Below are 22576 nucleotides of genomic sequence, written 5' to 3' on the forward strand. Positions count from 1 at the left end.
TTTCTAATAGGACAGGAAGTAAGGAGAGTGCATTTAAGGGAGGGCTTCCATTTAAACTGGGCCTTTAAGTCTGGGTAGTTTTCCAGGCAAAGGAGTTGTATTGAGACTAAGATACACTAATCCATTCTCTGCAGTATGTAGTGTGATCTTTTAAAAAATCAGTTGGTCACATCTCTACTAAAAACCCTTACTTGACTTATTTTTGCACTTAGAATAAATTTCAGACTCACACAGCCTGCTCTGCCTATGTCTCCAAACTCTTCCACCACCATTCTTCCCGCTCACCCATTAAGCTCTCTCTATACTTTCCCTCAACTCTGTTCTACTCTTTCCCATCTCTGGACTTTTTGTAACTCTCTGTCCCTGATGCTCTTGCTCCAGCTTTTCACATGGCTAGTTCAACCCCGTCCTGTAGGTCTCCCTGAGATACTACTGTCACCCAGAGGGGTCTCCTCTACTCTATCTTTCATTCTTATTTCCTTCACAGAACTTAAATTCAAATCTTTAATTACCTTGTTTACTTTCTAACTTGTTTATTGTCTGTTTTTCCCCTTAGAATGTAATCCTTATGGCAGAGATTCTTATGTACAACTATATCCTCAAAGTTTAGACCAGTGCCTGGTTCATAGTAGACATTTGGTAAATATTACTGAATGAATATCAGAATGGCAAGAAATTCTGTATGCCTGATGCTGTGTAATCAGGAAATAAAGCTGGAAATATAGTTTAGGGCCAAACTGTATATCATGCTAAGGATTTGGAACTTACCCTATAGGCAAGAAATTTTTCTAATTCAATATTTTAGTATTCATAATTTTTAACATTTGCAAATAGCCCCCATACTATTTTCAATTTGTGTTTTTTCCTTAAATAGACTGGCGTTTTAAACAAATTTATACTAAATTTAAATATCACTGCCATAAATGGAAAACATATTTTTCTATTACAAATTCAGCTAAAAGCATAACTAGTAAAAATGAAAAATGTTTGGCCGTGTACCACCTAAAATCTTCTCAGATAATACCAAGGGTTCACATATAAAACTTTGGGAAGTGCTGCTGAAGGTAAAGATAGCTAAGTGATGGTTTAAGCAAGGGAGTGGTACAGTCATAAGTATTTTAGAAAGAAATCTGATAGTAGTGTGGAGGATGTTAAGAATGAAGGTAGAGACTAATTAGGAAGCTACTGCAGTGGTCCAGCCCCGAGATGATAAAGGACTGAACTAAGACAGTAGATATGGACAAAACAGATTGGGAAGTTTATACAGGAAGTAAACTCAACAGTAAGTGACTGATTAGATGATAATAGGGAGGCACTGAGGATGGATCTGAGGTTCTAGCTTAGGTAGCTGGGCAGATAATAATTTTAATAGCAGATCTGGGGAGTCAAAGAGGAGCATGTATGGAGAAATGGTTTTATTTTAGATATGTAAGTTCAAAGAGCTTGTGTCATTCAGGTGGTAATGTCCAATATGTGGAAATATAGATGTAAAAGCTCAAAACAGGTTGGGGTGGGAGGAATAGTTTTGAGCACTGTATGATAGCGGATGAGATTGCCAGTGGAATGGGTAGAGCTTCAGGAGAAAGGGCCAAGAACAAAATTCAGGCTCCTCAAATGTCTGGAGAAGCTGAGGCAGATGCCTTCCCCCAGCAGTACAACCTTATTTCTACCACCCAAAAAATACTAAGAAAAGTTCTTTTTTCATATATATGTAAAAGAAAGGGTCATTTTAGAGCTCCTCTGATACGTAGGTCTCAAGAAAGAATCAATCTGGCTCACTAGACAAAAATCTATTTTTAATGGTATAAAATTATACATATAAAATACATAGAAAGTACTAAAAGGTAAGTAAAACTTTAACACCAACAGTGGACAGATCAGGGAACAATTTTTCTCAAGTTCTTTGGGATCTTACTCGTTGGTATTTGAGAAAAATAATCCAGGAGGTGCAAAGACAAGTTCTCCCCGTAACTCAACACCCCTTAACACTTCCCAGAGAAAAGAGCAAAGGAGAAATGAGGGTTTATGATATCCGGATTATAAATATCAATAAAAATTGAATAGACACACCTATTATTTAATGTAGGAGCCTCTGCTCCAACCCTACATGTGCTTCATGGAATACAGAGATGGAACTTGGAGAATTCAAGGAAATCCCTTTCAAGCACTAACACAATTGTTGCTAGATTCCTTGCCTCTGATCCCATATGTACTGGTCACTAAGATGATTTCAAAAGCAAGAAAGCTGACTTTCATCTTTTCCCTATCTGATCCAAAAGAGCAAACTGTAGCCTGTTTCCTAACCCATTTCTAAAAGCAAAGTGTATAATTGTAAAATGGAAAGTGTAATTGCAGGAACATTAAATTTCCCAAACTCAGTTTAGGAAGTGCACTGAGCTATAATATAGTATAAAGGCGATTACAGAAACAAGGAGAAAATATATCTTAGAGAGATCTACAAAAAATTCTCCCAAAGGGAAATGCTTTAGCTGTACTCCAGATCATTTCTCTCCTATTTTACCCAGGAAAGAGGTGGGGGAAGAGAATAGTATTAAAAACACAAGTAGCTGATCATTGATTCTCTTTCCCCTCCTGCAGTCTCTCATGGTTCCAATTAGGAAGTGCCATAATGCCAAAGTCTCATCTAATTTTTCTGGTCAACTCATGCTCTAATAATCAATGTGGAGGAAGAAGAAATAAAAGAGGGAAAACAAATGTGAATCTAAGGTATATACATCTAAGGTCGTAAACAGCAGCCACTTCGTGGGAGTAGGAGGAACGTAGCCCTCACCAAATTGGACAGATAATGTTTCCAAAGAGCAAAACGATGGGAGGAGAAAAAGGAGGGAAATATGCTTTACCTTCTACCAATCTTTGCAGGCAGGAAGATCTATAGCCAGGGCTTAACTAAGCTAGGTGAGCAGAGGAGGAGGAGTACAAAAAGAATACTGAAAGGTAAGCAACTTCAACCCTGACCCCTTCAGTAGAGTAGAGTACATCTGGAAATCTGGACTACTGGTATGGTATGGTATGCATTCCCCAGAAGCAACATAGGTGATAAACCCCTACAGATTGTGTTTATACTCCCTCTCTTGTTTCTGGGGCAGTTTCTCAGCAATGATTTTAAAAATAAGAAACCAGATCTCCACTTCCTTCCAAATAATAAAGTAAGGAAGCCCCAAAAATGAAGTACCATTTGGAGGCAGAGGAGGAGTCAGGTAGTGGTGTGGAGGGGGTGGTGTAGGTTAGGAAATATCTAGTTACTGGAGGAACAACTTGGTACCAAGTAGCCCCAGCTCAAGATAAACCAAAGCCGAAGTCTTCATTTTCATGTCCTGTTGGGTCCAAGAGAAAGCAGGAATGAGGGTGAGGGTGGGGCACACAGTCCTTATTCAAGCTCCCTGTTATTTTAAAAGAAGGAGACATGAACAATTAGTCAATCATTTTGTGCTATTGAAATGACTACCCAGAGTTACTGGAGTGTAAGAGCTAACAAAGCTCCAAAGACAGCCTGCTCTTCTTGTAAAGTGGTGTGGAGATGTTTTAAAAGCAACTACATCCAAAAACTACAAGTAAGAAAAGGGATCTCTCAGCAAATAGGAATCCAGGTGTAGAATTTATACATACATATATATATATATATATATATGTATGTATATATTTGTATTTTAAAGTATAAAATTGAGAAAGTATGTACAGAAATCACACTAAGTCTTAGAAAGGACATATAAAAAATGGGCCTGGAGAGTATGTGGGTAGATGCCTAGCAATTGGAAGAATGCATGTTGCCCAACTGCCCAGCAGCCAGCATGAGAATATCTTTCTTCTCCTTGTGGAAGCGCAGCTCCTTGCCTGCCAGCCGGGCTTCATCCAGCTCCCGCTCAGTAGAGGCCAGCTCTCTAGACAGCGCTCCCGGCACACTCTGCTCCCGGCTCACCCAGTCCAATGCCATTTGGTGGCGAATATCATCATCTAGGGCCCGGTGTGAATAATGAGCCAACACTTCCTGGAGGGGGAGAGGAATGTCAAAGTCACGGACAAAGTAAAGGTTCATACCACACTGACCCAACTGGGACTAGGAGCTCTCAGCCTTTGAGCCGTAACTGAAGTCAGCACTGGAGTCCTTTGAGGAGATTCTTATGGGGAACTTCCTGGTGGGAGAAGCAAGGCAGGTAAAAGAATCACAGTTAAGATTTTAAAAGGAAAGATTATAGGAATGAAGCCTTTAAGTAAGGCTTTCAAGATTCACAACCCGGTAGGCTTGCTTATTCTAACACAACATCCACCTCCAAATAGTCCTTCTGGGACTTCCCTGGTGGCACAGTGGTTAAGACTGTGTGCTCCCAATGCAGGGGGCCCGGGTTCGATCCCTGGTCAGGGAACTAGATCCCACGTGCATGCTGCAACTAAGAGTTCACATGCCACAACTAGGAGTTCACATGCCACAACTAAGGAGCCCATGTGCCGCAACTAAGACCCGGTGCAACCAAAATAAATAAATAAATAAACATTAAAAAAAAAAATAGTCCTTCTGCCAGACTCCCCTCACCCATAGGAACTCTTACCTGCCGAGAGCACTGTCTTTCTCTCATGGCCTTAAGGCTGCCATTCCAGTGCAGCAGTTGAAAAACTGTCATTAGCTCCTGGAGGAAGAAAATATGAAGTGCCAGGACAGTGGCATATATATTGGGGGGTTGCATCAGAATTAAATGGGGAAACTTTCACAAAATGTATTTGTGGCAGCATCTCTTATACCAACTCTGATACGTCCTTGGGGGAAGGAAGGTATTTATACTTTGAAAAATATCCTAATAACCTTTTCTGCCTTCCTTTCCTTGAGTGTTAGTAGGAGGTGCGCGCGCATGTGTGTGTGTGTGTTTGTGTGTGTGTGTGTGTGTATATACAGGCTGACCCATGTTATTAGAGCCAGGGAAGTAAGTGGAATAGTATAGTACCTGGAACTCCAACATTGACTTGCCCTTGTTGGATTCCAACATGAATCGGAAGGCACCAATCCCTGTATTTGGGTTGTCAGCTTCCTCCCTGTTGCCCTGGTAACAGAGGAAAGGAAAAGACAAATAGATTTTCAATCAGGATTATCACCTCAAGGAGCACTGTCCAAGAGAAATATAATGCAAGCCACATGTTTAAAGTAGTTGCCACATTACAGTAAAAATAAACAATAAATATTAATTTTAATAGCATATTTTATTTAACCTAATATACTCAAAATATTATTTCAACTATAATCACTATAAAAATTATTAATGAAACATTCTTTTTCTTGTACTAAGTTTTCAAAATCTGGTGTCTCTTTCATCTTACAGCACATCTCAATTCATACTAGCCACATCTCAAATGCTCAATAGCTATATGTGGCTAGTGGCTATTCTGCTGGTCAGCACAGTCCTAGAGGCCTCCAAAGTCACCACACATTTTAACTTAGGTAACAGAGAAAAGTCAATCTGGTTTTCCCTATTTTACAAAAGGGGGAACACTGAAACATAGAGAAGAGTCCTGATTTAGCTAAAATAACAGAGTGAGTTCAGCATACAGGATTGGACTAGCCTAGAGGACAACTGACAAATGCATTTTAAAGGGCAACAATAAAAGTCATAAGCATGGCAAATTCCGGGTAGCAGTTTGGCCTCCTGGACATTTGCTTCATGTGTCTTCTACTGGCGACATGACCCTGCAGGGGTAGAACTAAGATACATTGTCCTACTTGCAAGCCTAGCGTGTACAAAAAAACAATACAGTATAGAAGTTAAGAGCATGGACTAGGGCTCCTACTAGTCTTGTGGCCTTGGTGAAGTGATTTAACCTCTCTGCTCCTCAGCTACCTTAACTGTAAAATGAGAACAATCATAGACCTACCTTATAGGATTGTTTTAAGAATTGAGGAGTTTTTAAATTTAAACTTAAAAAGAGATAAATGCAGTCTAACAATTCCAATCATATAATTTGGGTGCATTATTGTATTGGACCTGGTGTCCAGTTACACAATCCAAATCCATTCAGGTACTGGCTCTGGTTTGTGCTATTTGGTGGTAGTTTCATATTATTGGAGATAATTCCAGATCCTAGGTCTTGCAGGGACTCCCAAAATAAGGGCATCTCCTGGTTTACTAGTGACCCTTTTGTCAACCTGATCTAGAAGAATAAGGCCAGGAGACTACTGGGAACATAGGGATCCAACTTTCTCCTCCTGCTTCCTGAGAGGTTTCCTGCTCTTTCTAGCCAGTGCCACACACCCCGCCCCCCCACCTCCCAAGATAAGAACTTTATTCTGCTCTCTTTGAGCAAGGGGACTGGATAGGGGTCAGGAGCCAATCAAGTTATATCCAAATTCAGTTTATTGTGGGATGCTTTATCATGGGGTTTTACTGTATATGTATCACACCTAAAATAATGCCAGGCACTTAGTAAGTATACCATAAGTATAGTTTATTATTATTATTTGCTTTCACTGTGCTAGAATCAACAAGAAGTCAGAACTACTCAAAATCAACCCACTTTGTTTTGTGGCTCATGAGAAACAATCATGCCACATGTATTTAATCTTTGTGGTGAAGCAAAGATCACAAAATTTGGATTTAGAAGTGAAAATCTAGAGGCAGGAAGGAAAAAGGTGGTAATTTTCACTATTAGGATTTAGGGCTCTAAAGCAAGCAATAGTTTTCATTTTTATCTATAATAGTTCAATGCGATACCTTATTCAGTACCTCCAAACTTTTCCATGCTATGGCCCAAAGAAAATAATGACCCTATCTGTACAGCCAACTGGGATATACAGAGAAGGCTGCTGGCAGACCAGCTGCCAGCAGAGGCTGCGGGGCAGAGGAGTCCATCTGTCCTAGGCCTTGTTCAATTCCCCTGAGAGTTGAGGGGATCAATATCATGGCACATCTGTAACCTATTTGGAGTACACGAGTGTGGAATGACCCACCATTGGCAAGTTCCACCACATATGACACTTCTACACCTAACAAGGTGATAAATGAGCTCCATTTATTCAAGAAACATTTAATCACAGAATACTTGATTAGTGGTAGTAACATTAGAATATAATTGGAAAGGAATTAGAGTTAATTTTAATTTAACCTACTTATTTTACAAATGAGGAAACTCAGACCCACAGAGGCTAGGTGATTTGTCAAAAGACATAATATAGTGTCAGATTCAGGACTTTTGAAGGACAAAAGCTAAAAGCAAAGAATGTGGACATCACTCTTTGCCCATGGCTAAGACCAAATGAAAATTGTTATGCTGGAGTATGGGAATTCCATTGGGATATTAATGAGAAATCCATTAAGTTCTCAATTTGGGGGGTTAATAAAAAAAGAATAGTGGCATGAGAAGAATAATAGTTTACATTTCTTAAACACTTTGTAGCAGACACTGCTGGTGACCTATCCAATATCTATTTCCTTCTTCCTTACTAAAGAACCTTAATCTTATTCTAGTGCCTATACATCTCCCAGTTGCCTCAGAGAAGAGTGACTTTATCCTAACTCCAGTGGGTAAATCCTAATCCCCTTTGCCTGTAACTGGTTTTAAGGTGGGAATTCTGGGCATTGGGTGGTAGAGGGGAGTTCTGCTGGAGAGCTTCTGGGAAAAGATTCCTTACTACTAAGGAGACACGAGAAAAGATGGTCTCTTTCTGTCTCTGAGTTTAGTTTTGTCTGTATTTAACAACTGGAACTCTGTAGCTGTCTTGCACCCTGAGGGGAGTCAGTCCAAGGGCAAAGCCAATATCTAGAGGATGGCTGAGTTGAGAGATGGAAAGAATTTGGGCCAGTAGATGATGACATTCTTTTTTTTTCCCCCAGGTTAAATGTCTGCTTTATTCAGATCCAGTGACCAGAGGCCCAGGCAGCCAATTTTGCAGGAGATTTTGCACCTGAGTGTCTCCCTGCCCCATCCTCCCAAGAATGTGCTCCTACAGATGGGACATCAGAACTCATCCTTTATGTCAAAATGGGACTGGTCTTCGGGCTTGAAGTCCAGGTTGGGGCTGCCATCCTAGATGATGACATTCTTGATCCATCGAATTATCTAGCCCTGAAATCTGCCCTACTTCTAGACTTCCTACCATGTTAGATAATACATTTCCTTCTTTTATTTATTAAGTCAACTTGAAGTGAGATTTTCTATTACTTGCATCCAAAGGCACCTAAACAGATAACATGTGCTAAGTGCTGGAACATATTCTCTTTTATCCAATAATCCTATGTGATAGGTATAATTGTTATCCTATTCTACAGATGAGGAAACCACGACAGATTAAATATCTTGTTCAAAGTCACCTAACAAGTAGAACCATAATTTCAAAACGATGAATTCAGAGCCCATGCTCATAACCACTGCTTTCTATAATCCAATCTAATGTTTCATTTTATAATACACTAGGTGACTTAAGAGTGAAAAATGTGCTTTCTTAATTTTAACTGATTTGATTAATATAAAAATATTTTTATTCCCTGCAGATACTGCTGACTGGGGCAAAAAGTAATAGGAGAAAAACAGATGGGTCCTAGGTTACAGAGGGATTATGATTCAAAGTGTTCAATACTAATCTACAAAACAGATAACTGAAGCAGTTTAGTATATGTAATTACATCATAAATGCAAAGAAAACATAAACAGAAAATTGATCTGACTTTATCTCCCTATCAATGGTCTTGTGCAGAGGGAGGAAGAAGGCAATGCTAATTTCTAAGATGTACCTCTAAGCTAGAAAAGTCTGTAAGTTGACTTGGGCTCTAGTCTTGGCTCTACCATTTACAAGCTATATTACTTTAGGCAAAACTTCACTTTTGTGTTTTTAGTTTCCTCATCTGTAAAATAGGGGTAATAATAGTACTTATACCTCATAGGATTGTTGTGAAGATCAAATGAGATAAAATACATATAAATCCCCTAGAATAGTCCCTGGCACAAAATAAATACTCAGTTAGGATTAGCTATGGTTATCATCATTATCATTATCATTTGAAAGAACAGATGTTCTTTTTAAAGGGAGTACATAAATTACACTCCCCATTCCCAGAAATGTAAAAAGACAAGACACTTGTATTATAAAGTGTTCTTCATTAATAAGATGAAGTAATGGAGGCAGGAAACAAGTGACAATAAAAACGGTCATTAAAAAAAAAAAGAACAGTGAAGGAAGAAGGGACTAAGGTCGTAAACCAAAATTGGGAAAAGTGAAATTCAAGCTCAATTTTTATTTTGTAATACCTCTAAACTTCCACAAATCTTGAAATAAAGGTTTCTAGATACCAAAGAGACATAATGAAAGAGACAAAATAACAAAAACAAAAACACACATAGAATTAGAGACTGAGACATGTGGAGCATATAATACAAAAGACTGACAGAAAATAAACAGAAAGAACAGAAATGCAGACAGGAAAGAAAACCAAGAATTCATGCTCTGTTTCCCAGGAATATACAAGATTTCCCAATCAGCCAATTCTCCCATCCCCCACTCTCCTCCCTTCCAACTCCAAGTAACTTACATTGAAAGATGCCAGGGCCTCAGAGACACTCTTCTCAATGAACTCATCAGTGATTCTTCGGGAAGGATGTTCATTAAACACAGAGTTCATCAGCGCAATCTTTGCAGCACTCCGCCGGGCTTCAGCTTTTGTGGGGCAAAACTAGGCAGGGAGACAGAGAAAATATGTGTGCATGTGTATCTGAGAGAGAGGAAGGGAAAATGGGATAGAAGACACTTGGATACTCGTTGGCGAAATCAGTTTGTTCAACACACCCTCCGAAGTTTTTATTGTAAAATGGTTGGGGCATTTGGAAACATAAATTTGATTCAACATCCTGAAGTCATTAAGGAACTGGAGACAGCTGTAGCTCATACCAAATTGAATGCAGAATGAAGAAGACTGCTGAGCTCAGCATATAATCACTGGATACGAAAAATACCCCTGTTTAAACTGTCAAGAGAATTAATTACTCAAAAGCCAGATTCTGGCCAGTCTGTTAGAAATCTGTATCTTGTTCTCTTATTCTGCAGACAGGCAAGAATTTTTTCATCCCTCTAGATCACCTAAGATTAGAACAAAGCTATGTCTAGGCTGCTTCCGCAGAGGAGCCCTCTAGTCTCTATCAGAAGCACCCATTTGGGATTCTTGGACTTTTCTTTTAGCTGTGTGCAGGCAGTTTCCCCAATAATGTAGTGAGCTACGGAGCTATCCCTGAACAGAGTCTAAGGTCTGAGGAAGGATTCTATAGTCTTCCCCCACCCCCTCCCAGTAGAAGCAAAGAGAAGAGAGGTGGCTAGGGAAAGGAAAGCTGATGCAAGGAAAACAAGAAAAAATTTTAAATTAATTCATGTTTTTACATTGTATCCAACATATGTAGTATCACAGAACAAGCCTGATTTTCAAAAGTCTTAAATCACTCAACTTCAGATCCCTAGCCACCATTACAATTCATCTTCACTGGCTGCCTCAAAGGCCTCTCTGCCCTCTGTCATTTATGATTAGGATGAGAGAAAAGGAAGAAAGTGATGTTATAGTTTTAAAAAGTAGACCAGGTTATGTTTGCTACTTAATCATCCTTAATATCAGTAATTCCCAGTTTCCTTTAGCTGACAGGTCTCTCTGAAACAACATATGGAGTTTGGTACGTTAATCCTGTCTTCTTGCTTATTCAGTTTCTCTGTTTCCACTTCTCTCACTATTTATTAGCCTGCTGCTCTTTCTACTATACAGTGCTCTTTCTGAAAAGTCATCTATGAAGCAAACCACCAGGAGAAATTTCACCTGCCAAAGTGGATATAAAAGATATAAGCTAAAAGGGGCCAAGATAGATAATTCTACTCTTTCAGGAAATAACAGAAATCAAATTACTCTAATGGTCCAGTTTGGGGCATCCCCATAAAATTATTAAATCTTTAATCAACAGTATGATGAGGTGGGAAAAGGAAGGAAACGTCTTATTTTCTAGTAGCAAAAGATAAACATTAGTCATCTTGGGCATATGTTTATTTCTCTGAAATGGCTGGGGCTCTGAGAGAAAAATTTAGTCACCCGATTTGAAATGAAGCTTCCTTAGGACTGTTTCCATTTGAGGCAGGAACTCAGCTACAATGGCACTCATTCATGCAACAGATTTATTAAGTGTCTATTCTCTGCTGGGCACTGAGTTTGATGGTAGAGATTTAAAACTGAACAAGAAAGAAGACAGACACTACCTCTGCCTCCGTGGAGCATAGTCCACTAGGAGAGAGAAACAGTCAATTACGATATGTTTTGATAAATGATATGATAGGGGAAGTCCAAGGCACTATGGAAGCACAGAGCAGAGGGTACAACTTTGTCTAAGGGTTATACAAACCATATAGAAAACAGAACAAAAGTGTCTAGTCTCTTCTCTAAATTCATACTCAGGCTCTACATTGACATTTCAGGAGGCTACCTTCCTATCTGCAATGTGAAAAATCCATCTTTGATGATAATATTCACACTAGTCAAATTTCTCGTTACCCTGTAATAGCATCAATGCTTTTCATCATCATATACTACAGGACTTTCATATAATTGTAGAATGCTCGTACCAGAAATACTGGTTAGAAATAATCTAATCTTTCTCCTTCATATCATAGATGGGGAAACTGAGGTCCAGAGAAATTACTCGACTTGCCCTGTTAGCAGTCAGGGGAACAAGAATTTGGATCTCCTAACTCTTAGATGAGTACTATTTCCACCATACATAGTCCCTCCCCTTTGATCTCTTAGAGAACTCAAACATTGCTTTCCTTAGTGATAGCCTATGAAAAAGTACCGGGGGCAATGAGTATTATTCTATGTCCTCAAAAACAGATAGCAGGAAGTTGGAAAGCCAGATCAGAACGTGCGTTAGGTGCTAGTAGTCTGCTTTTCTTTCAGCCTTCAAAAACTCAAACCCACTTTGAATTTGAGCATGGTTAAAAGAAAAGCATGCTACTGAGGTTTTTTCTGCTCAAATGAGCCTCAGATGCTTATCAGAATGATTTGCCCAGAATTGGTCCAAGTCCTCAAATATGTGACTTTGGATAGAGATTTAATGGCCAAAGTGATAGAGAAAGACATTAGTAGCACCTAAGAGTTTATCTTTGCTACTGCTGCCTCAGAACTCTTACCTGGAAACTCCCAAAGCAACTTCCCCCAGGCAGGGTGACATAGCAGACATAGGGAGGACTGTTGGAGGGAACCATCTCATAAACCACTAGAGCCCCATTCTTCAAGTCAGCCCCACGGGACTGTTTCATCTGCCAGAATTCCTGAAGTGCCTCCACCACATTCACTACAAAAAGAGAAGTAGTTAAGTTCAGCAATAAGAACACTTCCAAGCAGTGTTCTGCTTCAATACAGTATCTGTAACCTGTACTTACATTAAGAATCTAGCTCCCTTAGCTCCCTAACGATTACCATTTAAAAGAATTTTAATTAATAAGCCTATGCTGTGATTAAGTCCATTTGCATAGGAAGACCAGAGTATGCCTGCCCTCCTCTGCCACCTCCGTAGTTCACATTTGATTAGTCCTAGACACCAAAGGAGAATAGCATAAATATTGGAGGCCAGAGTTTCCAAGGTCAGCATACCATTATCACTGACTGATGAAGTACAAGTAGATTATTCCACAATTGGTCAGCTGGCCTAGAAGAGTAATAACCGCCATGATCATAAGTGCTAACATTGACTGAACACTTATTGTATGTCACATTTTCTCCAAGTGCTTTACCTATTTAATCACAACAACCTTATGAGGCAGGTACTTTTATTTTCCCCATTTTACAGATGAGGGAAATGAGGCATAGGGAGGTTAAATAACTTGCCCAAGGATATAACAGCTAGAAAGCAGAAGAGCAAGAATTCAAACCCAGGCAGTCTTGGTTCCAGAGTCAATGTTCTTAACCATTATATAATACTGTCACTCAAGGAAATATGGCCCTATTAGCCATTTTCAAGGCTGTGCTTCTGGTGAGCAAACCCATGACTAGATTCCTTTTCCATCCTGGAATACTATGTGTATACTATATATATATGAGAGAGAGAGAGAGAGTGACAGAGAGACAGAGAGAGAAAGAGAGAGAAAGGGAGAGAAAGAAAGAAGGAAGGAAGGAAGGAAGGAAGGAAGGAAAGAAAGAAAGAAAGAAAGAAAGAAAGAAAGAAAGAAAGAAAGAAAGAAAGAAAAGAAAAGAAAGAAAGAAAGAAAAGAAAGAAAGGAAGGAAGAAAGGAAGAAAGAAGGAAGGAAAGAAAGAAAGAGAGAGAAAGAGAGAGGGAGGGAGGGAGAGAGAGAGAGAAAGAAAGAAAGAACAAAAGAAAGAAAGAAAGAAAAAGAAAGAAAGACAGAGAGAGAGAAAGAAAGAAAGGAAGGAAGGAAGGAGGGAAGGGAGGAAAGGAATGAATTCTGAGGCTTTCCCTAGGCATAAATGACCTTTGGAAGGACTGTATATTGGGAAACACTCCTCCACAGGTCTCTTGCACTACTTTCCATCTTGCTAGGTATGCCAAGATTTCAAGGCCCTGACTGCTCTTTACTTGGGCCCTTTCTCAGGATTGAATTTGCAGCAAGAAACCTTGATGGATGAAGTAATGTTTCCCTCTGGGACAAAGAACAAGCTTGCTTACTGTTTGCTATAAAATGGCAGGTTCAAAAAGGTCATGAAGAACCTAGTGGCAAGACGGGAATAAAGACACAGACCTACTAGAGAATGGACTTGAGGATATGGGGAGGGGGAAGGGTAAGATGTGACAAAGTAAGAGAGTGGCATGGACATATATACACTACCAAACATAAAATAGATAGCTAGTGGGAAGCAACCGCATAGCACAGGGAGATCAGCTCTGTGCTTTGTGACCACCTAGAGGGGTGGGATAGGGAGGGTGGGAGGGAGGGAGATGCAAGAGGGAAGAGATATGGGAACATATGTATATGTATAACTAATTCACTTTGCTATAAAGCGGAAACTAACACACCATTGTAAAGCAATTATACTCCAATAAAGATGTTAAAAAAAAAAAAATGGGGTTCCCCAAGCTCAGTGCTCCTCTCCTGTAATGCAACCCATGGCTTGTAAGCATCCATCTGAGCCCTCCACATCAGACTTGGGAGACAAAGGAAACCAATGCAAGCAAACAGGATGCTCATGCTACTTGCTGTTCTATGAGTAATAAAGTCCTTTGTCTCTGACCCAGAAGTCTCTTGACTTCTGCCAGCATCCATGAAACAGTAACCGGCTATGTTATTAGTTGTACATAGGGTAAAATCAAACTCCAGACTTGACACTGTATTCTAGAAATTCCAGAACAGTTCCCTTCATCGCCCAATACTTGGATTCAATTATTCCACAAATATGTATTGAGTACCTACTCTGTGCTAGACTGTGTGCTGGGTGCTAGGCTACAATAGCGAGCAAAACCATACACTGTTCCTTTTCCTATGCAACTTACAGTCTAAAGAGGGAGAGAGAGATTAACCAACTATATAATCTCATACAAATGAAAAATTGCAACAGTGATAAGTGCTATAAAGGAGTGGTAAATGGTGGTAAATGTAGGAGCATCTGACTAATTAAGAAGGTCAAAGAAAGCTACCCTGACAAGGTAATATTTAAGGTCAGATATAAGTATGAATTCCCTAGGCAAAAAGGTGAGAGAATAGCGCTCTGAGCAGAAGGAATAGCATGTATGATGGCTCTGCAGCAGCAGGAAATATGGTGAAAAAAGGGACTAGTGTGACCAGAAAAGAGAGAGTGAGGGGTAGTACAAATGCAAGGTGAGGCTGCAAAAAAAAAAAAAAAAAAAAAAAAGCAGGGACCAGATCAGGTCAGACCTGGTGGGTCATGTTAGAATGTTAGCTTTATCCTAGGAGCAATGGAAATCTATTGAAGGGTTTTAAATGGAAGGAGGGATAAAATCAGTTTGTTTTTGGAAAGGATCTCTTTGACTCTAAGGTTCCAAACATTTCAAATGGCTTTAACTAAAGCCTTGTAATAAAAAATCATCACACACGTTCTCCAGTATCTTCCAACATGACCGCTCTCTACTCTTAGTTACAACAAGGACTCGTTAATTCTATTATACTACATTAGTTAAGATCTGACAAGGAGAAGACACCGAAATGGGACAGACATGCAAGAGATTTACTGGGGAGGAAGTAGGAGAAGGGAGAGCCTTCAGACCATGTTCTAGGTCTGACACCTGTGGAAGGAGAAAGGGAAGGCAGGAAGTTTGGATATGTGAGTCTCAGACTGCAACACCGTTCCAAGAAAGGTTTGGCCAGGCCAGTAGGAAGTCCTCAAGCCAAAGGAATCCCACATCTCACTAGGATGTGCCTGAGTTAGTACCCCTGCGGTGCTCAGTCATTGACTGGGAGCAGCCTGCAGGATGTGTGGCCTCAGTGCAAATGTGGTGATGAACTCAGCGGGGACAGCAGTTTAAGGCTGTCAGTCAATTATGCTCCCTGCAGCAGGAGATATTAAACACGTTTTCATGGCTGCCACACACACATCAAACAAAAATTTGAGCACTTAATAGGTGCATAGCTCTATTCTAGGCATTAGAGATGCAAAGATGAATAACATACATTCCCTGCCAGGAAGGTGTTCAAAAGCTAGTGGTCAATAATAACTTATCTTACCTGCTCTGCAACTGAAGCAAGCACTCCATGTACCAGCCAGGGTTTGAAAAGCAGTATAAGCTCTTTACTAATACTCTACATTTAACTGACTTTTTAAAATGTTCATTCTTCCATTAAAAGACAGCATGAAAAGAAAACTCTCTTTTTCCCACCCTTGGTTTTAGCAGAGGCTCTTCAGAGGTCACTGCTGCCCAGAAAGCTTAGCCACCCTTGTTCTTTTCATTGAGATCTTTTCAGGCCCAGTTCCCTCTTTGAGACAATTTAGCACAATGTGCTGGGTGACAGCTCTCCTGACGTGCAAACAACAGGGACAATATTGAAATAAAGAGGAAGGGGAGGAGACTGCTATAATGGGGAAGGTCCTATTAAAAAGCATATGTCCAGTCCATATCCAGTTAAATCCCTTTTGGCACAGAGTACAGGACGATTTTTTAATGATTACTCAAAGCCAAAAGAAACAGGGAGTCTTATTTCAGAAATGTGAGTAGGAAATGAGGAACTAGGCAAAGTGATCAGGAAAAAAGCAATGAATTGTGATCTGCATTTGAAAATGCTCATAAGACTCATTCATTTCTAGAGCTGAAAGGGACTTTAGAGATTACCTAGTTCAACTCAGGCTAAGAAATGACTTGGTTGAGGTCACATAGCTGTGGCAAAATTGGGGCATGAATGTAGAAATTCTGATGCCAATGTTTTTTCCAATTTGGGAATCTTAACCCAGGGTCGAAGGTCCAGTCCATGGTTGAGCTTCGTGGGGGTTCACAAGTCCCCTAAAACTCTAAGTAAAATTAAGCGTGTGTGTGTGTGTGCGTATGAGTATTTGTGTGTGTGTGTGAGTGTAGGGAGGATGCTCATAGTTTTGATCAGATTTTCAGTGAGGAATCATGGATATAATGGTTTACATAAGGATGGTTAAAGGGACAGTGAGGTAGGAGGGTAGCAATTACTGAGACATACATATCTGACAGCTACAATTAATTTTTGGAAGTCACTGATGGATGCTGGGCTGAAAGGGACACGGAAGACCAAGATAGTGAGGAATATTTAATTGCTTGTACCATAATGTTGAACAACAACAAGAAATATAATACTTTTGGTTTTTCCTTAGGAGATAAAATATTAGATGAATATCTAAGAGGTAAGACAGACAGATTGTATATCCACCAGAGTAAATACATTAAAACAACACATGGGGACTTCCCTCGTGGTCCAGTGGTTAAGACTCCGTGCTCCCAATGCAGGGGGCCTGGGTTTGATCCCTGGTCAGGGAACTAGATCCTGCATGCTGCAACTAAAAGCCTGCATGCTGCAATGAAGATCCTGCTTGCTGCAACTAAGACCCAGCACAGCTAAATAAATAAATATTTTTTTAAAAATAAAATAAAACAACACATGAAACTATAATAAAAATTTTATAAAAATAAATACAATCTTTTAGTGGGGCAGCATGGATAGATAATAAACAGATAATGAAATTGAGAGGTGAGTGAGAAGGTTCTCTCTGATCATACAGGATGGTGAGAATAGTCTGGCCTGGCTTAATTCACATTATTATGAAGATAGGGAAGCTGGTTAACAATACTTCGTCTGACATTTCCTATTTCAATTTGTAGAAGGTATCCCTGAATAGCCCACAGTGCATAGTCTCTGGAAGGGATGGAAGGGAAGGATTGAAAAGTGATGTGACTTTGGGAGAGGACTATGGTAAGCTGAATAATGCCCCCTGCCAAGATGTCCATGTCCTAATCCTTGGAACCTGTAAATGTTACCTTATGTGGCAACGATTTTGCAGACGTGATTAAGTTAGGGATCTGAGATGGGGAAATTACCGTGGATTTTCAGTGGGCCCTAAATGTAATCACAGGTGTCCTTAGGGAAGGAGACTTGATGAAACACAGAAGAGGAGAAGGCAGCATGAACATGGAGGCAGAAATTGGAATGATGCAGTCACAAGCCAAGGAATGCTGGCAGCCCCCAGAAGCCAGAAGAGGCAAGGAAGCAGATTCTCCCCTAGGGCCTCTGGAGGGAGCACAGACCTGCTGTGACACCTTGACTTTGGCCCAGTGATACTGATTTTGAACTGCTGGACTCAGAACTGTGAGAGAATAAATTTCTGTTGTTTTAAGCCAACTTCGTGATAATTTGTTACAGCAGCCACAGGAAACTAATACAGGGTCTAATCCAACATTCCAAAAATTAGAAACATTCAGATCAATCATTTTAACTACATAGTCACTTACAACAAAGAAGCTGTCTGTGATTCTGAGGGAAAGGAAAAACTAAACAGAAAATACCACACAAGATTCATTTGTTCAGCCTAGTGGAGTAGCTGGGCAGAATTTCCAATCATGTAACCATATTGTGATATAAAGGGACAGCAATAATTTTAAAATAGATAGGTTTGAAGAGGGCAACACAGAAGTTACAGAGCAAGGAAAGTGACTTGGTCATTCAGGCAATCGTGCCAGCTTAGAGACTACCAGCTGTCAGCCATTAGAAGAAGGGGTCTATATGCCATGCGGAAAAAGGGACAAAGGAAACGGTAATGCTAACAATACCTATCAAATGCACAGTTATCAAAGCATATCCACATGCGTAATAATAGCAGCCACTCATTGAGTACTAACTATGTACTGCGTGCTTTACATTCATTATCTCATTTAATCCATGCAGAACTATTAAGATAGGTATTATAATACCTATTGCACAAATGGTGAACACGCTAAGGAACAGGCCACAGTGGCAGAACCAGGATTTAGAACCAAGGTTTGTTTGCCTCCAAAACCAACCTTCTTTCTGTTGTACTATCCTGTTTTATGGCACCATTAATCCTCACAGAGGCTCTATAAAGTGCACTGTGAGCTCCATGAAGATAGGGACTGAGTGCCTGTCTTGTTCACCACTGGTGATCAATAAATATTCGTTAAATGAATGAATGGAACAGATGAGGCCTAGAGAGATAAAGTAATTTATCCAAGATCACACAGCCATTATCTGACAGGGCCAGGTTCTCTGATTCCAAATCCTATGCACTATAGACTGATTAAGATCCTGTAGCATACTGAGCTAGGTGTGTATCTTGGGCAGGGACTGCGGGGAGAGATATAGGACAAACAAGTGAAATAACAGAAGAATTTTAAAAAATAAATGCTGAGATCCTACATGAGTCAGGTAAATCTAAAGACCATGCCTGGAAAAGGTGAATTTAGAGCAGTCAGGAAGAAGATGATGAAAGATCTGAATTGAAGATGATGCAGTAAAGCATTGCTGGATTGAGGACTGGTCTGGGCAAAGACTAAAGTAAATTATATTCAGGGGAATAGAGCCAGCCCCCAAATACCATGCCATCAGTCACAAAGGTATGTGGACATATGCCAATGGCAGCTTTACCTATTAATTGAAGCAGAATAAGTGATTCCATGTGGTGAAGGACTTCTGAGCCAAATCAGCAGAGATTCCACTTGCCTGAAGCTAAACTATCTGCCAAACTTTCCCAAAGTACTGGCTGGACACCCAGACTGGAAATGAGAAACTCAAGAATAATGAGAAGGACTGTGGTGGGAGGTAGGGAGGTTGGAGGGGAGAATTGCTGGAGAGTCTGAATCCTGACTGATTGCTCTTGGTCAGTACAATCCCCTTGTTCCCTCATCCTTTCTAAGGAAATGAAAAAGGTTTTACAGGATGCTCAGTTTAGACAAGAGCCTCTCCAGGTAACCCAGACAAGAAAACTGTCACTCCTCTACAATTTTAATAAACACCTATAAGTTTCTAAGAAGAAGTCTTCAGATTTAGGGTGCCCACTCCTGGCTACTCCTATGCCCAGAGGCAAAGACCTTCCCTTGGTCTCGACTTAAAAGAGACCTGAAGCAACACGACAATAGCTAATGGCAATTCCATTACATTGCTCTGTTAAGTCTAGGAATTAAACTAGAAAAACAGTTATATTCCCTCATAATGAATTTCAGGATCATGTGCATTTGCATTCCCAGCACCTAGCAGAGTGACTGCCCCGTGGTAGGAGTTCAAAATGCTGAAGAACAAAGGGAAACTGATGGGAAATGTATCATTGCGCATATAAAGCAAAATGGATCTAAAAATCTGTTTTCATAGGCATCATTGGTTTTACACTGTTCGGATTGAACAATGAGAGAAAATGATGTGTTCTTCCCAAAGAAATATGAACCAATAAATTTGAGAGAATACTTATCATTTTTTAAAGTACCCATTAAGTGTCAGGTGCAATGTCTCACTTAGTCCACATCATAATTCTTGAGGAAACTGAAGCTCAGTGAGGTTAAGTCGCTTCCACAGAGACACCGCTGGCAAGTGACAGAGATTTAATCTGGGATTTAATCCAGACTAGTCTGACTCCAAAGCCTGTGTGTGTGCTGTTTTCACTGCACTTTCTCAGGGAGAAAAAAAAAAAAAAAGTCATTACTATCTATAGAGAAAGCCCCACAACCTTTCTCTGTATTAATGTTAAACTAGAAAATTAAAGATACAGTCACTTCCAGGTCAGGCAGGACCCAGCCAAGCAGAGAGAAGTGATGTCTCGGAAATTCCAGACCTGAATTCTGTATCCCACACCGCTCACTATATATTTCTTGTTACACTATAAATCTGGAACTCAAACTCAGGAAATTCTGCATTGGTTAAACAAAAACAACAAAGAAAATTCTCACATCCCCCTTTTTAGAAACCCTGGAAATTAGACATCTTTAAGATGAAGATTTCTAATGGAAATAGGGTTTCTGCCTGGCTCATTTCCACTGAATTTAACATTGAGAGAGCCAAGGCCTGGGATTTATCCTCAGTTCCTGGGCAAGGGCCAGGAAAACAGAGCCAGCCAGACAGAGAGGCTGGAGTTGTGAGGCTCCATACTTAAAAAGACACCAAAGAGGTATTAAGTCACAGGAAGCTGGTGTGGGCTCAATGGTATGGGTCCAGATTTAAAGGCACAATTATAGCGAACTTGTGAAAGCACTGCCTAATTCCCCAGCAAATCTGAAGTTGCATTGGAAATCTCAGAGTGACATAAGTAAGAAAAGAATTTAAAAGTCAAGGTTAAGGAGATGGAGTAAATGATCAGGGAGCCCAGGAATTGCTGAGATCACAGAAGAAAGATTGAGAGGATATGGATGAGAAACGTCTTGGATCTGAGATAAAGGATAGGATCCCACACAACGGGGACTAAAGGCAGAGAGATGTTAAGGCATTAAGCTACAGGAGGAATTCCATTTCTGAAGGAGAAAAGGTTGGATAGAAAAGAGGGTTATATCTGTAAAAAGGGGTCCCTGGAGAACATAGTAGTAAGTCAATAAAGGGGAGGGGTGGGAGGCTTAAACATGTGTATGAATGTGTGCGTCTGTGCGTGTGCGAGTCTGTGTGTGTGTGTGTGTGTGTGTGTGTGTGTAGCCCAGAAGGAAACTCCCCAAAAGGAAATGCATGTGAAGGCTCTGCGCCAGGAAAAGCGATCCAAAGGACTGTGGGAGCAAAGCTCCCTTACAGAGAGGGTGTCCCGCAGGAGGCCAGACCCCGCAGACTCACCTCGGCCATAGCCCTGCGTGTGTTTGGCGAAGCTCCTCACCACGGCCTCCACGGCCTCCCGCAGCACTGCGGGGCTGCCGGCGGCGCCGGGGGGCAGCGGCAGCCCGGCGGCCCCGGACAGGAGCAGAGGCGGCGGGGGCGGTGCGGGGGGCGGCGGGGCCGGCGGGGGGCCCGCCTGGGGTGTGGCGGTGGCGGCAGCGGCCCCAGTCACTCCGGGCCGAAGCGCTCGCAGAGTGCCCCTCCCGCTGGTGCCCACTCCAGGCTGCAGCCGCTGCGCTCGCAAGGTCTCCATCCCGACCGCCAGTGGAGTCGCGGCCCAGAGCCTGCCAGCCTGGCGAGCTAACGGTCCCAGCCTCCCCCGCCAGCGAGCACCCAGGGACTGAAGGAGGTGCCGGAGCCCAGCCGTCAGTCAAGCGGGGGCGGGGGTAAGCCAGGTCTTATGCCAATCACCAGAGAGGGGGAGGGAGCTGGCTCCCATAGGCAAATTACTGAGGAGGGCGGAGGTTCTGAGCAACCAATTACAAAGAGAAAAAGCGATATCCTCTATACGGGAGAAGCTTAGCTTGGGCGCGTTTTTGGGAGTCCTGTGGGGAGTACTAGAAAGCGGGCCAGACCCCAGGGCCGAGGCTAGAGGCAAAAAAAAAAAAAAAAAAAAAAAAAAAGGCCTGGATGCATGGCTGGGGAGAACTGTAGACAGAGTGGGAGGATTCTTAGAGAGCCTTTGTCCGACCACTTCATTTTACAGATGTAAATGAGGAAACTGGCTCAGAGAAGTGACGTGACTTGTCCAAGGTCACATGCAATTGGTGGTGGAGCTAAAGCAAGGAAAGATACTGGCATTTAATGAGCATATATTTACTGTTTGTCAGACACTATACAATGTACTTTAGTGCACTGTCTTATCTAATAGTCACAATCACTAACTAGACTTTATTATTTTACGGATAAGGAAATTGACAGAGAGGCTAGATAAATTGTCCAAAATTAAATAGCCAGGAGATGGCAAAGGAGGGTTCAGACATAGATCTTCTGATCCCCAATATTTTAACCTTTTCGTTATACCACATCGTTGGGTCATTTTCTGATTTCACCTATTCTAAGTTGAGGGAGGGAGTAAGAAAGAGTAGAATGGGTTGCTCCCATACCTCTCATTAGAGCAATGAAGAGTTAGATTATAGGAAGAAAACCAGCAAGCTGAAAGTTCCAGGGGGACAGATTAAGACAGGTACCTTCGTTCACAGGTACCTGTCAGGCTGGATTCCTCCAATTACTCTTACACGCACGCGCGCGTGCACGCGCGCACACACACACACACACACACACACACACACACCCTCTTTGTCCGTTGACTATCATACCATTTTTACCTAGGCGAGATT

The 22576-nt window shown here is 41.1% G+C and overlaps 1 protein-coding gene across 1 annotated transcript; it reads right to left on the reverse strand.

Moving 5' to 3' along the window:
• Nucleotides 1-1775: 1775 nt before the first annotated feature.
• LIX1L (limb and CNS expressed 1 like) lies at nucleotides 1776-21590 on the reverse strand. Its single transcript, XM_059929646.1, has 6 exons — nucleotides 21198-21590; nucleotides 12146-12309; nucleotides 9525-9665; nucleotides 4956-5051; nucleotides 4566-4643; nucleotides 1776-4006 (listed from the first exon to the last, which is right to left on the reverse strand). The coding sequence occupies exons 1-6, from the start codon at nucleotides 21487-21489 to the stop codon at nucleotides 3764-3766; spliced, it is 1014 nt and encodes a 337-aa protein (XP_059785629.1). The 5' UTR covers nucleotides 21490-21590; the 3' UTR covers nucleotides 1776-3763.
• Nucleotides 21591-22576: the final 986 nt, after the last annotated feature.

Source organism: Balaenoptera ricei, chromosome 1 (assembly GCF_028023285.1).
Source record: "Balaenoptera ricei isolate mBalRic1 chromosome 1, mBalRic1.hap2, whole genome shotgun sequence".
NCBI classification, from domain to species: domain Eukaryota; kingdom Metazoa; phylum Chordata; class Mammalia; order Artiodactyla; family Balaenopteridae; genus Balaenoptera; species Balaenoptera ricei.